This window comes from Taudactylus pleione, unplaced genomic scaffold (genome assembly GCF_031769625.1).
Source record: "Taudactylus pleione unplaced genomic scaffold, aTauple2 ptg001431l, whole genome shotgun sequence".
Taxonomy (NCBI): domain Eukaryota; kingdom Metazoa; phylum Chordata; class Amphibia; order Anura; family Myobatrachidae; genus Taudactylus; species Taudactylus pleione.
This window is the reverse complement of record NW_028285830.1, coordinates 412,408-428,688: the sequence shown is the minus strand read 5'-3', so window position 1 is coordinate 428,688 and position 16,281 is coordinate 412,408. Positions and strand designations below refer to the sequence as shown.

General features: G+C 49.8%; 1 protein-coding gene across 1 annotated transcript in view; it reads left to right on the top strand.

Moving 5' to 3' along the window:
* The window catches only part of SYDE2 (synapse defective Rho GTPase homolog 2), a 151,846-nt gene that overhangs the window by 49,299 nt on the left and 86,266 nt on the right, over positions 1–16,281 (top strand). The window contains exons 2-3 of the mRNA XM_088463699.1: positions 1,885–2,499; positions 12,329–13,425. Of these exons, the coding sequence (XP_088319825.1) occupies positions 1,885–2,499; positions 12,329–13,425 (1,712 nt within the window). The remainder of the gene's footprint in view (positions 1–1,884; positions 2,500–12,328; positions 13,426–16,281) is intronic.

Sequence of the window (16,281 nt, the reverse complement as noted above, 5' to 3'; positions counted from 1 at the left end):
CCCGTAAAAGCTGGGACTGCGCTGAAAGGTAGGGACAGTTGGTAGCTATGGAAAGCTATGGTGCCTCTATCTGTTATATGACGGGACAAAGTACAAGGGCTGGGTGTTGTGTTACCGCCTGTGTGCATCGGCCCTTAGGAGGAGGAGCAGCTTTTATTGTCCTGTATATATGTCTGTTATTTGCTTTTTTTATTGGGCCTAGACATATTTACAAGCGAATAATATACCCTGCTTTACTATACAGTGTCATTCACGTAACGATCGGCAACAAGGATACAACGACGCTGAATGGGGGCCTGTGGTTTCCATGTGTAATTATATGAGTGCGGAGTGAGTCTTGGAGGTCAGTAAAATATTTGGAATAATGAGCAGCTGTCAGTAAATCGGCCATTGTGCCCTGTGACCAGCCGAAAGCCGACGTACAGAATGAGGCACCATCACTTTCATTTAGGTGTATTTTAGGGGGTGGGGGGGGAGCACCTAGGGTTGGGCACTAGGTTAGGGGGGGGGGATAATAGTAAACAGAACTGATGCCACGTCACAGCCGGGACCTGGAAGAGGGCACTGGAGCCGCTGCAGCTTCTGGGACCATGTAAAACTGGCCACACATTAGATCAACTTACATCCAACCAGACAACTAGCTGATTGGTTGGAATGAGAATCTGGTAATGTATGGGAGTAACTGATGATCAGCAATTTGCTCCTAAATGCCAGAAAACAGATGAAAATGGCGTCAGACAAGTTTGTTAAATGTTTGATCTAAACAATTTGTTCAAACATCAGTTTTTGTCCATTTTCCGGCGTTTGGGAGCAAATTGCTGATCATCAGTTACTCCCATACATTACCAGATTCTCATTCCAACCAATCACCTAGCTGGCTGGTTGGACAGATAATCTTTAGATGTGTGGCCAGCTTAAGTGTCCGCTGGGCCACCAAGGATGTTAGGTCGACATTCTATAATGTCCACCTGTCATCCGTGTAGCCCTGATCACCTGATGTAAGTCGATGTGATAAATGTCGACCTAACACCACTCACCCCCTGACGGGCATCCGGTCAGATGGATTACCGTGTTACCAGCGCCTAAGAGATCCATAGTCAGTGTTACATTTGTAAATGCAGCACAAGTAGAAACGCCAGTGCGTGTGGTAACGCTAAAGGCAAATGTTTCCTATATCGGATCCGTTCACACACTTTAAAAACCCATTTATACAACATCACCCCACCCCCCCCCCATCCCCATCGGCCTCACTCTTCATGTAACTCTTCCCTTTATACTTCTGTCTGTACAGCCATGCGGGGGGCAGTATTGTCGTCCTCCAGTTCTGATAGCGCTGGCCGCAATGTTCATCGCACTCATTTCCAGCCGCTTTTCTACAGTGCGATAGAATCTGGATGCGTGCAGCCCCGATTGTCTGTCCACGTGGTGTCCACTGAAGCCGGTGTGCGTTGACCACTGAATGTCTTTCCATGTTACAATGAGTCTGGACGCAGGCGATCGGGACTGTGGTGCTCTGTGGCCTTGTTGTGGGGTTGGGAAGAGGGAATGTTACTGATGAAGCAGATTTAGGAACTGGAAACGCATCGGAGACTGAACAAACGGTTTTCATTAATATGAGCACAGGCTTCGTGCGTTTTCTGCGCTTCCTTTATAAAGTATCTGCAAATTGTTACACGTAATAATTGGTGCATATTGTCGTCATCGTCTGACTGCAGTAACGCCATTAATTCCAGACCAACGCTGTAGGACTTTCAGCAATGTTCATATCATTTGTGTATGACCACTGGCCTCAGTAACATACCCCCCCCCCCCCCTTATTTTATATTCTTACTTACTGGTTGGTCCTGATGTATCTTCTCTCCCTCTCATCCCCTCATTGTACAGATTTTATTGAGAACGCCTATACCTCCTCCATCATCCAGAGGGATATTCAGGTCACTGTGGTGAATGAACACAATCTACAGAAGACCCATATTACAGTGTCCAAAAAACGAAACTGGCTAAAGCAGAGCACTCGCAGGTATCTGGTCACGGAGGGTCACAAAACCGGTTATCGGACTTCTAATGCTTGCCACGCCGCAATGAAAGCGCCTGAGCCCCAAGTGTCCAGCACAGAGACCATCCCCTCCAGTCTAGCAGGCCCTTCAGCTTTGTCCGCCCGCCTCTCGGACCTCGGTGAAGATAATGACGCCGATGATGAAGGAGAAATTTGGTACAATCCAATCCCTGAAGACGATGATCCCTATATCTGTCGTAATCAGTCATCCTCTCAGACCGCTTCTGAACCAGCACACGCCATGCCGGAAGCACCGGGCAAACCCGAAGGACTTCCAGGTCCAAGTGACCGGCTCCCAACGTCCCCAACCAGTGAGAGTAACACTGGAGACTTCTCGGAGATCACAGACTATAGCGTGCAGCTGTGCAAGCAGACGTTTGTCTACAAGGCTGCGGTGGGACCGCTCGTAGAGGACATACCAGCGTACAGACCCCATGAGCCTGGTGAGTCCATTGATACGTTTTACATGTTCTTACAGTAGATAAAACATTGTTGTTTGCCTCCTGATGAAGGTTATGCAGATTCTCCTGAGATGTTTGTGCAGAGCCAGGATACAGAGCAGATTGTGACACGTACGTGTGATATATATTATAGTGGTTGTCCGTTATCCTGACAGTGAGGTGATAACACAGAACAGCAGTGACGATCTGATTAGATGACATGTCTGTGTGACTATGCTGATGGATTGTGCACAGGAGATCTGCAGGCTGCAATGTGACCGGTCACGGCTTCACTGAGGCGATAGCCAGGGGCTACGTAGGAGGCTGAGGGTAACACGTGAGATCACAATGGATGGTAACCAACAGGAGTACATTAAAAGATAACTCCACCAATAAGACAAAAATAGCTTTGATAAAATAAAAAAACATTTGACTTTCCTTCCACGCTCTGTTCATTGCTTAGTATTTTATTTTTATATTCCATAGTAAAATAGCACAAAATAATTACTTATTGGAATATTATAGTAGTCAGAGTCCCCTGTCCCGAGGTCGGTCTCATGCAGACTCTTACAGCAGTAAATACACATAGAATGTTTTATCTTTTTATTGTATAGCACAGTGTATCTGTTATGTAGCACAAAGCGAGCGGCTCAGTGGTAGTCATAGGCTCACAGCACAGTGTATCTGTTATGTAGCACAAAGCGAGCGGCTCAGTGGTAGTCATAGGCTCACAGCACAGTGTATCTGTTAGGTAGCACTAAGTGAGCGGCTCAGTGGTAGTCATAGGCTCACAGCACAGTGTATCTGTTATATAGCACAGTGTATCTGTTATATAGCACAAAGCGAGCGGCTCAGTGGTAGTCATAGGCTCACAGGACAGTGTATCTGTTATGTAGCACAAAGCGAGCGGCTCAGTGGTAGTCACAGGCTCACAGCACAGTGTATCTGTTAGGTAGCACAAAGCGAGCGGCTCAGTGGTAGTCATAGGCTCACAGCACAGCGTATCTGTTAGGTAGCACAAAGCGAGCGGCTCAGTGGTAGTTATAGGCTCACAGCACAGTGTATCTGTTATGTAGCACAAAGCGAGCGGCTCAGTGGTAGTCAGAGGCTCACAGCACAGTGTATCTGTTATATAGCACAGTGTATCTGTTATATAGCACAAAGCGAGCGGCTCAGTGGTAGTCATAGGCTCACAGGACAGTGTATCTGTTATGTAGCACAAAGCGAGCGGCTCAGTGGTAGTCACAGGCTCACAGCACAGTGTATCTGTTAGGTAGCACAAAGCGAGCGGCTCAGTGGTAGTCATAGGCTCACAGCACAGTGTATCTGTTATGTAGCACAAAGCGAGCGGCTCAGTGGTAGTCATAGGCCCACAGCACAGTGTATCTGTTATGTAGCACAAAGCGAGCGGCTCAGTGGTAGTCATAGGCTCACAGCACAGCGTATCTGTTAGCACAAAGCGAGCGGCTCAGTGGTAGTCAGAGGCTCACAGCACAGGGTATCTGTTATGTAGCACAAAGTGAGCGGCTCAGTGGTAGTCAGAGGCTCACAGCACAGTGTATCTGTTAGGTAGCACAAAGCGAGCGGCTCAGTGGTAGTCACAGGCTCACAGCACAGCGTATCTGTTAGCACAAAGCGAGCGGCTCAGTGGTAGTCACAGGCTCACAGCACAGCGTATCTGTTAGCACAAAGCGAGCGGCTCAGTGGTAGTCAGAGGCTCACAGCACAGGGTATCTGTTATGTAGCACAAAGTGAGCGGCTCATTGGTAGTCAGAGGCTCACAGCACAGTGTATCTGTTTGCACAAAGTGAGCGGCGCAGTGGTAGTCATAGGCTCACAGCACAGTGTATCTGTTATGTATCACAAAGTGAGCGGCTCAGTGGTAGTCATAGGCTCACAGCACAGCGTATCTGTTAGCACAAAGCGAGCGGCTCAGTGGTAGTCAGAGGCTCACAGCACAGGGTATCTGTTATGTAGCACAAAGTGAGCGGCTCATTGGTAGTCAGAGGCTCACAGCACAGTGTATCTGTTTGCACAAAGTGAGCGGCGCAGTGGTAGTCATAGGCTCACAGCACAGTGTATCTGTTATGTATCACAAAGTGAGCGGCTCAGTGGTAGTCATAGGCTCACAGCACAGCGTATCTGTTAGCACAAAGTGAGCGGCTCATTGGTAGTCAGAGGCTCACAGCACAGTGTATCTGTTTGCACAAAGTGAGCGGCGCAGTGGTAGTCATAGGCCCACAGCACAGTGTATCTGTTATGTAGCACAAAGCGAGCGGCTCAGTGGTAGTCACAGGCTCACAGCACAGCGTATCTGTTAGCACAAAGCGAGTGGCTCAGTGGTAGTCAGAGGCTCACAGCACAGGGTATCTGTTATGTAGCACAAAGCGAGCGGCTCAGTGGTAGTCATAGGCTCACAGCACAGCGTATCTGTTAGCACAAAGCGAGCGGCTCAGTGGTAGTCATAGGCCCACAGCACAGTGTATCTGTTATGTAGCACAAAGCGAGCGGCTCAGTGGTAGTCATAGGCTCACAGCACAGCGTATCTGTTAGCACAAAGCGAGCGGCTCAGTGGTAGTCAGAGGCTCACAGCACAGGGTATCTGTTATGTAGCACAAAGCGAGCGGCTCAGTGGTAGTCATAGGCTCACAGGACAGTGTATCTGTTAGGTAGCACAAAGCGAGCGGCTCAGTGGTACTCATAGGCTCACAGCACAGCGTATCTGTTATGTAGCAGAAAGCGAGCGGCTCAGTGGTAGTCATAGGCTCACACCACACAGTATCTGTTAGATAGTACATAGCGAGCGGCTCAGTGGTAGTCAGGCTCACAGCACAGCGTATCTGTTAGCACAAAGCGAGCGGCTCAGTGGTAGACATAGGCTCACAGCACAGCGTATCTGTTAGATAGTACATAGCGAGCGGCTCAGTGGTAGTCATAGGCTCACAGCACAGCGTATCTGTTAGGTAGCATAAAGTTGCTTTGGCAAGGTGGTGGTCCCGGGGTACGTGTGCCTGTCAGTGGGGTGGGAGAGTGGTGGATGAGGAAGGGATGCGATGCCTTCACTTGCTGGTAATGAGCCGGAAGATTGTGCGATAGTCCTAGAAAGTAACGATTCTCTTACACCAAGTCTGTCCTGTAATATAATGTGAGCACGGTATAGGCTTGGGGTATGCGGAGCGTTGTGGTATTGCATGTGCTGACTTGTTGCTGCTGTATGAGAGGGGCTTTGTCCTCTCCTGGTAAATAGTCCGTCTGTGACGTGAGAGTCACTCAGCCCCCCCCATACAGAGAGGTTGTGTGAGCGCAGAGCCATCCATACACAGAGGTTGTGTGAGCGCAGAGCCATCCATACACAGAGGTTATGTGAGCGCAAAGCCATCTATACACAGAGGTTGTGTGAGCGCAGAGCCATCCATACACAGAGGTTGTGTGAGCGCAGAGCCATCCATACACAGAGGTTGTGTGAGCGCAGAGCCATCCATACACAGAGGTTGTGTGAGCGCAGAGCCATCCATACACAGGTTGTGTGAGCGCAGAGCCATCCATACACAGAGGTTGTGTGAGCGCAGAGCCATCCATACACAGGTTGTGTGAGCGCAGAGCCATCCATACACAGAGGTTGTGTGAGCGCAGAGCCATCCATACACAGAGGTTGTGTGAGCGCAGAGCCATCCATACACAGAGGTTGTGTGAGCGCAGAGCCATCCATACACAGAGAGGTTGTGTGAGCGCAGAGCCATCCATACACAGAGGTTGTGTGAGCGCAGAGCCATCCATACACAGAGGTTGTGTGAGCGCAGAGCCATCCATACACAGAGGTTGTGTGAGCGCAGAGCCATCCATACAGAGAGGTTGTGTGAGCGCAGAGCCATCCATACAGAGAGGTTGTGTGAGCGCAGAGCCATCCATACAGAGAGGTTGTGTGAGCGCAGAGCCATCCATACAGAGAGGTTGTGTGAGCGCAGAGCCATCCATACAGAGAGGTTGTGTGAGCGCAGAGCCATCCATACACAGAGGTTGTGTGAGCGCAGAGCCATCCCTACACAGAGGTTGTGTGAGCGCAGAGCCATCCATACAGAGAGGTTGTGTGAGCGCAGAGCCATCCATACACAGAGGTTGTGTGAGCGCAGAGCCATCCATACAGAGAGGTTGTGTGAGCGCAGAGCCATCCCTACAGAGAGGTTGTGTGAGCGCAGAGCCATCCATACAGAGAGGTTGTGTGAGCGCAGAGCCATCCCTACACAGAGGTGGTGTGAGCGCAGAGCCATCCATACAGAGAGGTTGTGTGAGCGCAGAGCCATCCATACACAGAGGTTGTGTGAGCGCAGAGCCATCCATACAGAGAGGTTGTGTGAGCGCAGAGCCATCCCTACACAGAGGTTGTGTGAGCGCAGAGATAGCGAAGCTCTGCAATCTATACCTTTCTGTATTAGCTCGTGGTCACGTTCTCATTATAATACTCTCAGATGGTCTGTAGCGATGTCTCTGTAATAGGCGGCCTGCGCTTAGCCAGGATCCGCGCCAGGTGCCCCTGAGACCCGTTTCTGAGACGGTACATTTCTATATCTAGGGCGTTAGCAGAGTTACTAACGTGCGCTTAGGCTAAAATAACATATATATTACACACAACCGTTAGTGGCCCCGATATGCCGGATTTATGTCTGTATAGGGGTTACAATTAGGAATGGGCTGAAAACATGGATACAGCCTGTACTGTACATATGTGCACTCTTCACTTGTATGTTGTAGTTGTATGTAACACGGCTGCAGAATTGCCGGGTGCGTGTGTTTCCCGCTGTGTATAACAGTATATATAACGTATCACTAGTCTCTGCTTCTACTTCTTTATCCCAGAACTGGAATAACTTGGTCTGGATTCATTTCAGAGCTTTTTATTTCTTGCGTTGTGGTTATTATAACCCCAGGAAGAGCTCTTTATAATGGTCTGTGTGTATCGGTAGTGGGCGCCTGATACCGGTCACTGTCATCGCTGTTCTAGATGAAATACATCTGCTAGTGAGGGACCTGCGGACATGTGTGGTGTTGGACGCGGTACGCACGCGTCAGGCTGCTATGTATCAGTTTGGCGTGAGTTTCCTGGTATATATTTGCTGTATGATAAAGGTGGGTGGTGGGACCGGGCTGGAAGCTCATGGTGGTGGTGGGTTATTACTCGCTGCACCTAGGGGTATATTACTACACTGCCGCTTTTTACAGGTGACGTTCACATTCTAGCTGCTATCTTTCCGAAGGTGCTCGATAAATAGCTAGAGTCTGATTGGTTGCTATGGGCAACATCTCCACTTCTAAAACCCGCACTTTAGTAAATATGTGTATATGTGTGTACAGGGACACCGTCTTCCTCACTGCTCCATACACACAGCAGCATGTACAGGGACACCGTCTTCCTCACTGCTCCATACACACAGCAGCGTGTACAGGGACACCGTCTTCCTCACTGCTCCATACACACAGCAGCGTGTACAGGGACACCGTCTTCCTCACTGCTCCATACACACAGCAGCGTGTACAGGGACACCGTCTTCCTCACTGCTCCATACACACAGCAGCATGTACAGGGACACCATCTTCCTCACTGCTCCATACACACAGCATGTACAGGGACACCGTCTTCCTCACTGCTCCATACACACAGCAGCATGTACAGGGTCACCGTCTTCCTCACTGCTCCATACACACAGCAGCATGTACAGGGACACCATCTTCCTCACTGCTCCATATACACAGCAGCATGTACAGGGACACCGTCTTCCTCACTGCTCCATACACAGCAGCATGTACAGGGACACCGTCTTCCTCACTGCTCCATACACACAGCAGCATGTACAGGGACACCGTCTTCCTCACTGCTCCATACACACAGCAGCATGTACAGGGACACCGTCTTCCTCACTGCTCCATACACACAGCATGTACAGGGACACAGTCTTCCTCACTGCTCCATACACACAGCAGCATGTACAGGGACACCGTCTTCCTCACTGCTCCATACACACAGCATGTACAGGGACACCGTCTTCCTCACTGCTCCATACACACAGCAGCATGTACAGGGACACCGTCTTCCACACTGCTCCATACACACAGCAGCATGTACAGGGACACCGTCTTCCTCACTGCTCCATACACACAGCATCATGTACAGGGACACCGTCTTCCTCACTGCTCCATACACACAGCAGCATGTACAGGGACACCGTCTTCCTCACTGCTCCATACACACAGCAGCATGTACAGGGACACAGTCTTCCTCACTGCTCCATACACACAGCAGCATGTACAGGGACACCGTCTTCCTCACTGCTCCATACACACAGCATGTACAGGGACACCGTCTTCCTCACTGCTCCATACACACAGCAGCATGTACAGGGACACCGTCTTCCTCACTGCTCCATACACACAGCAGCATGTACAGGGACACCGTCTTCCTCACTGCTCCAAACACACAGCATGTACAGGGACACCGCCTTCCTCACTGCTCCATACACACAGCAGCATGTACAGGGACACCGCCTTCCTCACTGCTCCATACACACAGCAGCATGTACAGGGACACCGTCTTCCTCACTGCTCCATACACACAGCAGCATGTACAGGGACACCGTCTTCCTCACTGCTCCATACACACAGCAGCATGTACAGGGACACCGTCTTCCTCACTGCTCCATACACACAGCAGCATGTACAGTGACACCGTCTTCCTCACTGCTCCATACACACAGCATGTACAGGGACACCGTCTTCCTCACTGCTCCATACATGAAACAGCATATACAGGGACACCGTCTTCCTCACTGCTCCATACACACAGCAGCATGTACAGGGACACCGTCTTCCTCACTGCTCCATACACACAGCAGCATGTACAGGGACACCGTCTTCCTCACTGCTCCATACACACAGCAGCATGTACAGGGACACCGTCTTCCTCACTGCTCCATACACACAGCAGCGTGTACAGGGACACCGTCTTCCTCACTGCTCCATACACACAGCATGTACAGGGACACAGTCTTCCTCACTGCTCCATACACACAGCAGCATGTACAGGGACACCGTCTTCCTCACTGCTCCATACATGAAGCAGCATATACAGGGACACAGTCTTCCTCACTGCTCCATACACACAGCAGCGTGTACAGGGACACAGTCTTCCTCACTGCTCCATACACAGCATGTACAGGGACACAGTCTTCCTCACTGCTCCATACACACAGCAGCATGTACAGGGACACCGTCTTCCTCACTGCTCCATACATGAAGCAGCATATACAGGGACACCGTCTTCCTCACTGCTCCATACACACAGCAGCATGTACAGGGACACCGTCTTCCTCACTGCTCCATACACACAGCAGCATGTACAGGGACACCGTCTTCCTCACTGCTCCATACACACAGCAGCATGTACAGGGACACCGTCTTCCTCACTGCTCCATACACACAGCAGCATGTACAGGGACACCGTCTTCCTCACTGCTCCATACACACAGCAGCATGTACAGGGACACCGTCTTCCTCACTGCTCCATACACACAGCAGCATGTACAGGGACACCGTCTTCCTCACTGCTCCATACACACAGCAGCATGTACAGGGACACCGTCTTCCTCACTGCTCCATACACACAGCAGCATGTACAGGGACACCGTCTTCCTCACTGCTCCATACACGCAGCAGCATGTACAGGGACACCGTAAGCGCGTTGTCACTCACCAGCGATGGCGAAAGCACGTTCGGTCACTCACCAGCGATGGCGTAAGCGCGTTCGGTCAGTCACCAGCAATGGCGAACGCGCGTTCTGTCAGTCACCAGCGGTGGCGTACTCGCATTCTGACATGATCGGTGCGGTGCTAATCACCTGACTGTCATTACGGTCCCTGGCGGTCACCGTCTGCCAGATCTCAGTCTGATGCTGATGAAGATTTGCTGCCGGTTAGGTGTGAGGAGGAGGAGGAGGAGTGATTGGCTTTCCCTATAGCAGCATGTACGGACACCTATAGTATGTGTCATTCTCTGCTGTGACAGCTGCTATTAGCCCTATGATATGTGATGCTGCTCTGTAATGTGGTGTCTGCAGAAGCTGTAATCAGAGAAGTGTAATGAAAGATCTATGTCTCTCTCTTGCGCAATCTAATGATATATAGTGCGTGCCGGGCAGAATGTCTGTGCTGTGGGAGAGGACGGCAGGATAGGGACTGTCTGCATAGCAATACTGCAGCGTTATTGTATTATAGCCACAAGTCCTCTAGATTAGTCCCTGTACGTTATACAGTGCAGGGTCCGGGGATTGTTACAGCTGTCGCCTCCTTCTAGACTTGGCTATGGCCTTAGTGATGTAATACCACCCCCCCCCCCCCCCCCCAAGTCACATATACCGCTTTCAATTAGGACAAATTCCTTAAGACCAACACACACAGGTTCCCAAATACGCTCCCCAACAGCTCAGGTGTTAGAGAGATCCAGGGCTGAGCACAGGTGTTAGAGAGACCCATGGTTGAGCACAGGTGTTAGAGAGATCCATGGCTGAGCACAGGTGTTAGAGAGACCCATGGCTGAGCACAGGTGTTAGAGATGTCCAGGGCTGAGCACAGGTGTTAAAGAGATCCATGGCTGAGCTCAGGTGTTAAAGATGTCCAGGGCTGAGCACAGGTGTTAGAGAGATCCATGGCTGAGCACAGGTGTTAAAGAGATCCATGGCTGAGCACAGGTGTTAAAGATGTCCAGGGCTGAGCACAGGTGTTAGAGAGATCTATGGCTGAGCTCAGGTGTTAGAGACCCATGGCTGAGCACAGGTGTTAGAGAGATCCATGGCTGAGCACAGGTGTTAGAGATGTCCAGGGCTGAGCACAGGTGTTAGAGATGTCCATGGCTGAGCACAGGTGTTAGAGAGATCCATGGCTGAGCACAGGTGTTAGAGAGATCCATGGCTGAGCACAGGTGTTAGAGAGATCCATGGCTGAGCTCAGGTGTTAGAGAGATCCATGGTTGAGCACAGGTGTTAGAGAGATCCATGGCTGAGCTCAGGTGTTAGAGAGATCCATGGTTGAGCACAGGTGTTAGAGAGACCCATGGTTGAGCACAGGTGTTAGAGAGATCCATGGTTGAGCACAGGTGTTAGAGAGATCCATGGTTGAGCACAGGTGTTAGAGACCCATGTCTGAGCACAGGTATTAGAGAGAGCCATGGCTGAGCACAGGTGTTAGAGACCCATGTCTGAGCACAGGTATTAGAGAGAGCCAGGGCTGAGCACAGGTGACTTATTTTGTACCTCAGTCAATTTGATGTAACCACCTGTGCTCAGCCATGGATCTCTCTAACACCTGAGCTGTTGGGGAGCCTTGAGGACCGCGTTTGGGAACCTCTGTATTAGGGGATTCTTCCCGGAGCAAACCTCTGCAGACAAGGTAGCGGAGAGTGAGGGCTTTGATCAGATAGTCCCAAAACTACCAAGTAAACAATATTACGCCCCAGAACACCAGTTACAGGCACCATGTTTGATTAACAGATGTGAATGTTTGGGCATAATATACTGTATTCATTTGCTGCTGTTGATGCAGTTAAGAGGAAGGAAGGCAAACAATGGAACTGCACTAACTAATGAGCTCTGCCAGCAGATCCACCAGCACCAGCACCGATACTAGGTAATGTCCTATAGCCAGAATATTTTATACATTGAGTACAAAGGAGAAATAATACAAAACATTTTATGTGGGAAATAATAAAACTCCGGCCTCAGCGTCTGCCATAAACGGCAATGTTCTGTATTTGTGTCATAAAATAACCATTTACTTTTGTCCTTTTCTAGGTCCAGGAGCTCCCGGTGCCCCGAAGGCTAATTTAGCTTCACCAATTGACTTTTCCCCTCCTTGCAGCCCCAGCCCATTAAAGAAAGGCGGAAGCATTAATTGGTCCCTCCCAGATAAAATTAAATCCCCGCGGACAGTCCGGAAGCTGTCTATGAAAATGAAAAAATTACCGGAGCTCAGCAGAAAGCTGAGTGTCAAAGGGACGTTAAACCAGGCGAGCTCTGACCAGGCGCCTTCCACCTCCAAAAGAGCCTGCCGGGATGTCAGCCATGCCGCCCCGCTGTCTCCTTCCGGGCAGGCAGCTGCCGCCAGCAGGAATGTCATTAGCCGATATCACCTCGATAGCAGCGTCTCTTCTAGCTACAAGAAAAAAAGTTCCGGCACTTCCAAGTCCACAAGTAAAGGGGGTTACCTCAGTGACGGAGACTCCCCCGAACTTATAGCCAAGTCTGGTAAACATGGGGCCGAGAGCAGGTCTACAAAGGGAAGAGAGCCCCTTTCAAGTAATTATGCAAAGTCGGACTTGGACATTGACGCCTTTCGACACTACAGCTTTTCCGATCAGCCGAAATGTTTTCAGTATGTATCGGGACTAATGAGCGTCCATTTTTACGGGGCGGAGGATTTAAAACCACCTAAGATCGACTCGAAGGATGTGTTCTGTGCCATACAGGTTGATTCGGTAAATAAAGCGAGAACCGCTCTGCTGACCTGCAGGACGTCATTTCTTGGCATGGATCACACCTTCAACATCGAGCTGGAGAATGCCCAGCACCTGAAGCTGGTTGTGTTTCGCTGGGACCCAGCTAATAAGAAGAACCGAGTTTGCTGCCATGGGACAGTCGTCCTGCCTGCACTTTTTAGGGTGACAAAAACCCATCAGCTGGCTGTGAAATTGGAGCCTCGTGGTTTGATCTATGCAAAGCTGAGCCTCATGGAGCAATGGGAGAACTCCTCGGACCGCATTGGGGTGGATCGAGAGCCTGTGATATTCGGGGTAGATGCCCGGCAGGTGGTTGAGAAAGAAAACGCAGGATTAATGGTTCCGCTTCTCATGGAAAAATGCATTGTGGAGATTGAGAAGAGGGGGTGTCAGGTACGGTCTCATGTCCTCTGTCTCTGTGACTGTATTATGGATTATGAGAGGAGGGGGTGTCAGGTACGGTCTCATGTCCTCTCTCTGTTACTGTATTATGGAGAATGAGAAGAGGGGGTGTCAGGTACGGTCTCATGTCCTCTCTCTGTGACTGTATTATGGAGAATGAGAAGAGGGGGTGTCAGGTACGGTCTCATGTCCTCTCTCTGTGACTGTATTATGGAGAATGAGAAGAGGGGGTGTCAGGTACGGTCTCATGTCCTCTCTCTGTGACTGTATTATGGAGAATGAGAAGAGGGGGTGTCAGGTACGGTCTCATGTCCTCTCTCTGTGACTGTATTATGGAGAATGAGAAGAGGGGGTGTCAGGTACGGTCTCATGTCCTCTGTTACTGTATTATGGAGAATGAGAGGAGGGGGTGTCAGGTACGGTCTCATGTCCTCTCTCTGTTACTGTATTATGGAGAATGAGAAGCGGGGGTGTCAGGTACGGTCTCATGTCCTCTGTTACTGTATTATGGAGAATGAGAAGAGGGGGTGTCAGGTACGGTCTCATGTCCTCTCTCTGTTACTGTATTATGGAGAATGAGAGGAGGGGGTGTCAGGTACGGTCTCATGTCCTCTCTCTGTTACTGTATTATGGAGAATGAGAAGAGGGGGTGTCAGGTACGGTCTCATGTCCTCTCTGTTACTGTATTATGGAGAGTGAGAAGAGGGGGTGTCAGGTACGGTCTCATGTCCTCTCTCTGTTACTGTATTATGGAGAATGAGAAGAGGGGGTGTCAGGTACGGTCTCATGTCCTCTCTCTGTTACTGTATTATGGAGAATGAGAAGAGGGGGTGTCAGGTATGGTCTCATGTCCTCTGTCTGTTACTGTATTATGGAGAATGAGAGGAGGGGGTGTCAGGTACGGTCTCTTGTCCTCTGTCTCTGTTACTGTATTATGGAGAATGAGAAGAGGGGGTGTCAGGTACGGTCTCATGTCCTCTCTCTGTTACTGTATTATGGAGAATGAGAAGAGGGGGTGTCAGGTATGGTCTCATGTCCTCTGTCTGTTACTGTATTATGGAGAATGAGAGGAGGGGGTGTCAGGTACGGTCTCATGTCCTCTGTCTCTGTTACAGTATTATGGAGAATGAGAAGAGGGGGTGTCAGGTATGGTCTCATGTCCTCTCTCTGTTACTGTATTATGGAGAATGAGAAGAGGGGGTGTCAGGTACGGTCTCATGTCCTCTGTTACTGTATTATGGAGAATGAGAGGAGGGGGTGTCAGGTATGGTCTCATGTCCTCTCTCTGTTACTGTATTATGGAGAATGAGAAGAGGGGGTGTCAGGTACGGTCTCATATCCTCTCTCTGTTACTGTATTATGGAGAATGAGAAGAGGGGGTGTCAGGTACGGTCTCATGTCCTCTCTATGTTACTGTATTATGGAGAATGAGAGGAGGGGGTGTCAGGTACGGTCTCATGTCCTCTCTCTGTTACTGTATTATGGAGAATGAGAAGAGGGGGTGTCAGGTACGGTCTCATGTCCTCTCTATGTTACTGTATAATGGAGAATGAGAAGAGGGGGTGTCAGGTACGGTCTCATGTTCTCTGTTACTGTATTATGGAGAATGAGAAGAGGGGGTGTCAGGTACGGTCTCATGTCCTCTGTTACTGTATTATGGAGAATGAGAGGAGGGGGTGTCAGGTATGGTCTCATGTCCTCTGTTACTGTATTATGGAGAATGAGAGGAGGGGGTGTCAGGTATGGTCTCATGTCCTCTCTCTGTTACTGTATTATGGAGAATGAGAAGAGGGGGTGTCAGGTACGGTCTCATATTCTCTCTCTGTTACTGTATTATGGAGAATGAGAAGAGGGGGTGTCAGGTACGGTCTCATGTCCTCTCTATGTTACTGTATTATGGAGAATGAGAGGAGGGGGTGTCAGGTACGGTCTCATGTCCTCTCTCTGTTACTGTATTATGGAGAATGAGAAGAGGGGGTGTCAGGTACGGTCTCATGTCCTCTCTATGTTACTGTATAATGGAGAATGAGAAGAGGGGGTGTCAGGTACGGTCTCATGTTCTCTGTTACTGTATTATGGAGAATGAGAAGAGGGGGTGTCAGGTATGGTCTCATGTCCTCTCTATGTTACTGTATTATGGAGAATGAGAAGAGGGGGTGTCAGGTACGGTCTCATGTCCTCTCTCTGTTACTGTATTATGGAGAATGAGAAGAGGGGGTGTCAGGTACGGTCTCATGTCCTCTGTCTGTTACTGTATACAGAAGAGGGGGTGTCAGGTACGGTCTCATGTCCTCTGTCTCTGTGACTGTATTATGGATTATGAGAGGAGGGGGTGTCAGGTACGGTCTCATGTCCTCTCTCTGTTACTGTATTATGGAGAATGAGAAGAGGGGGTGTCAGGTACGGTCTCATGTCCTCTCTCTGTGACTGTATTATGGAGAATGAGAAGAGGGGGTGTCAGGTACGGTCTCATGTTCTCTGTTACTGTATTATGGAGAATGAGAAGAGGGGGTGTCAGGTACGGTCTCATGTCCTCTCTCTGTTACTGTATTATGGAGAATGAGAAGAGGGGGTGTCAGGTACGGTCTCATGTCCTCTCTCTGTTACTGTATTATGGAGAATGAGAAGAGGGGGTGTCAGGTACGGTCTCATGTCCTCTGTCTGTTACTGTATTATGGAGAATGAGAGGAGGGGGTGTCAGGTACGGTCTCATGTCCTCTCTCTGTTACTGTATTATGGAGAATGAGAAGAGGGGGTGTCAGGTACGGTCTCATGTCCTCTGTTACTGTATTATGGAGAATGAGAAGAGGGGGTGTCAGGTACGGTCTCATGTCCTCTCTCTGTGAC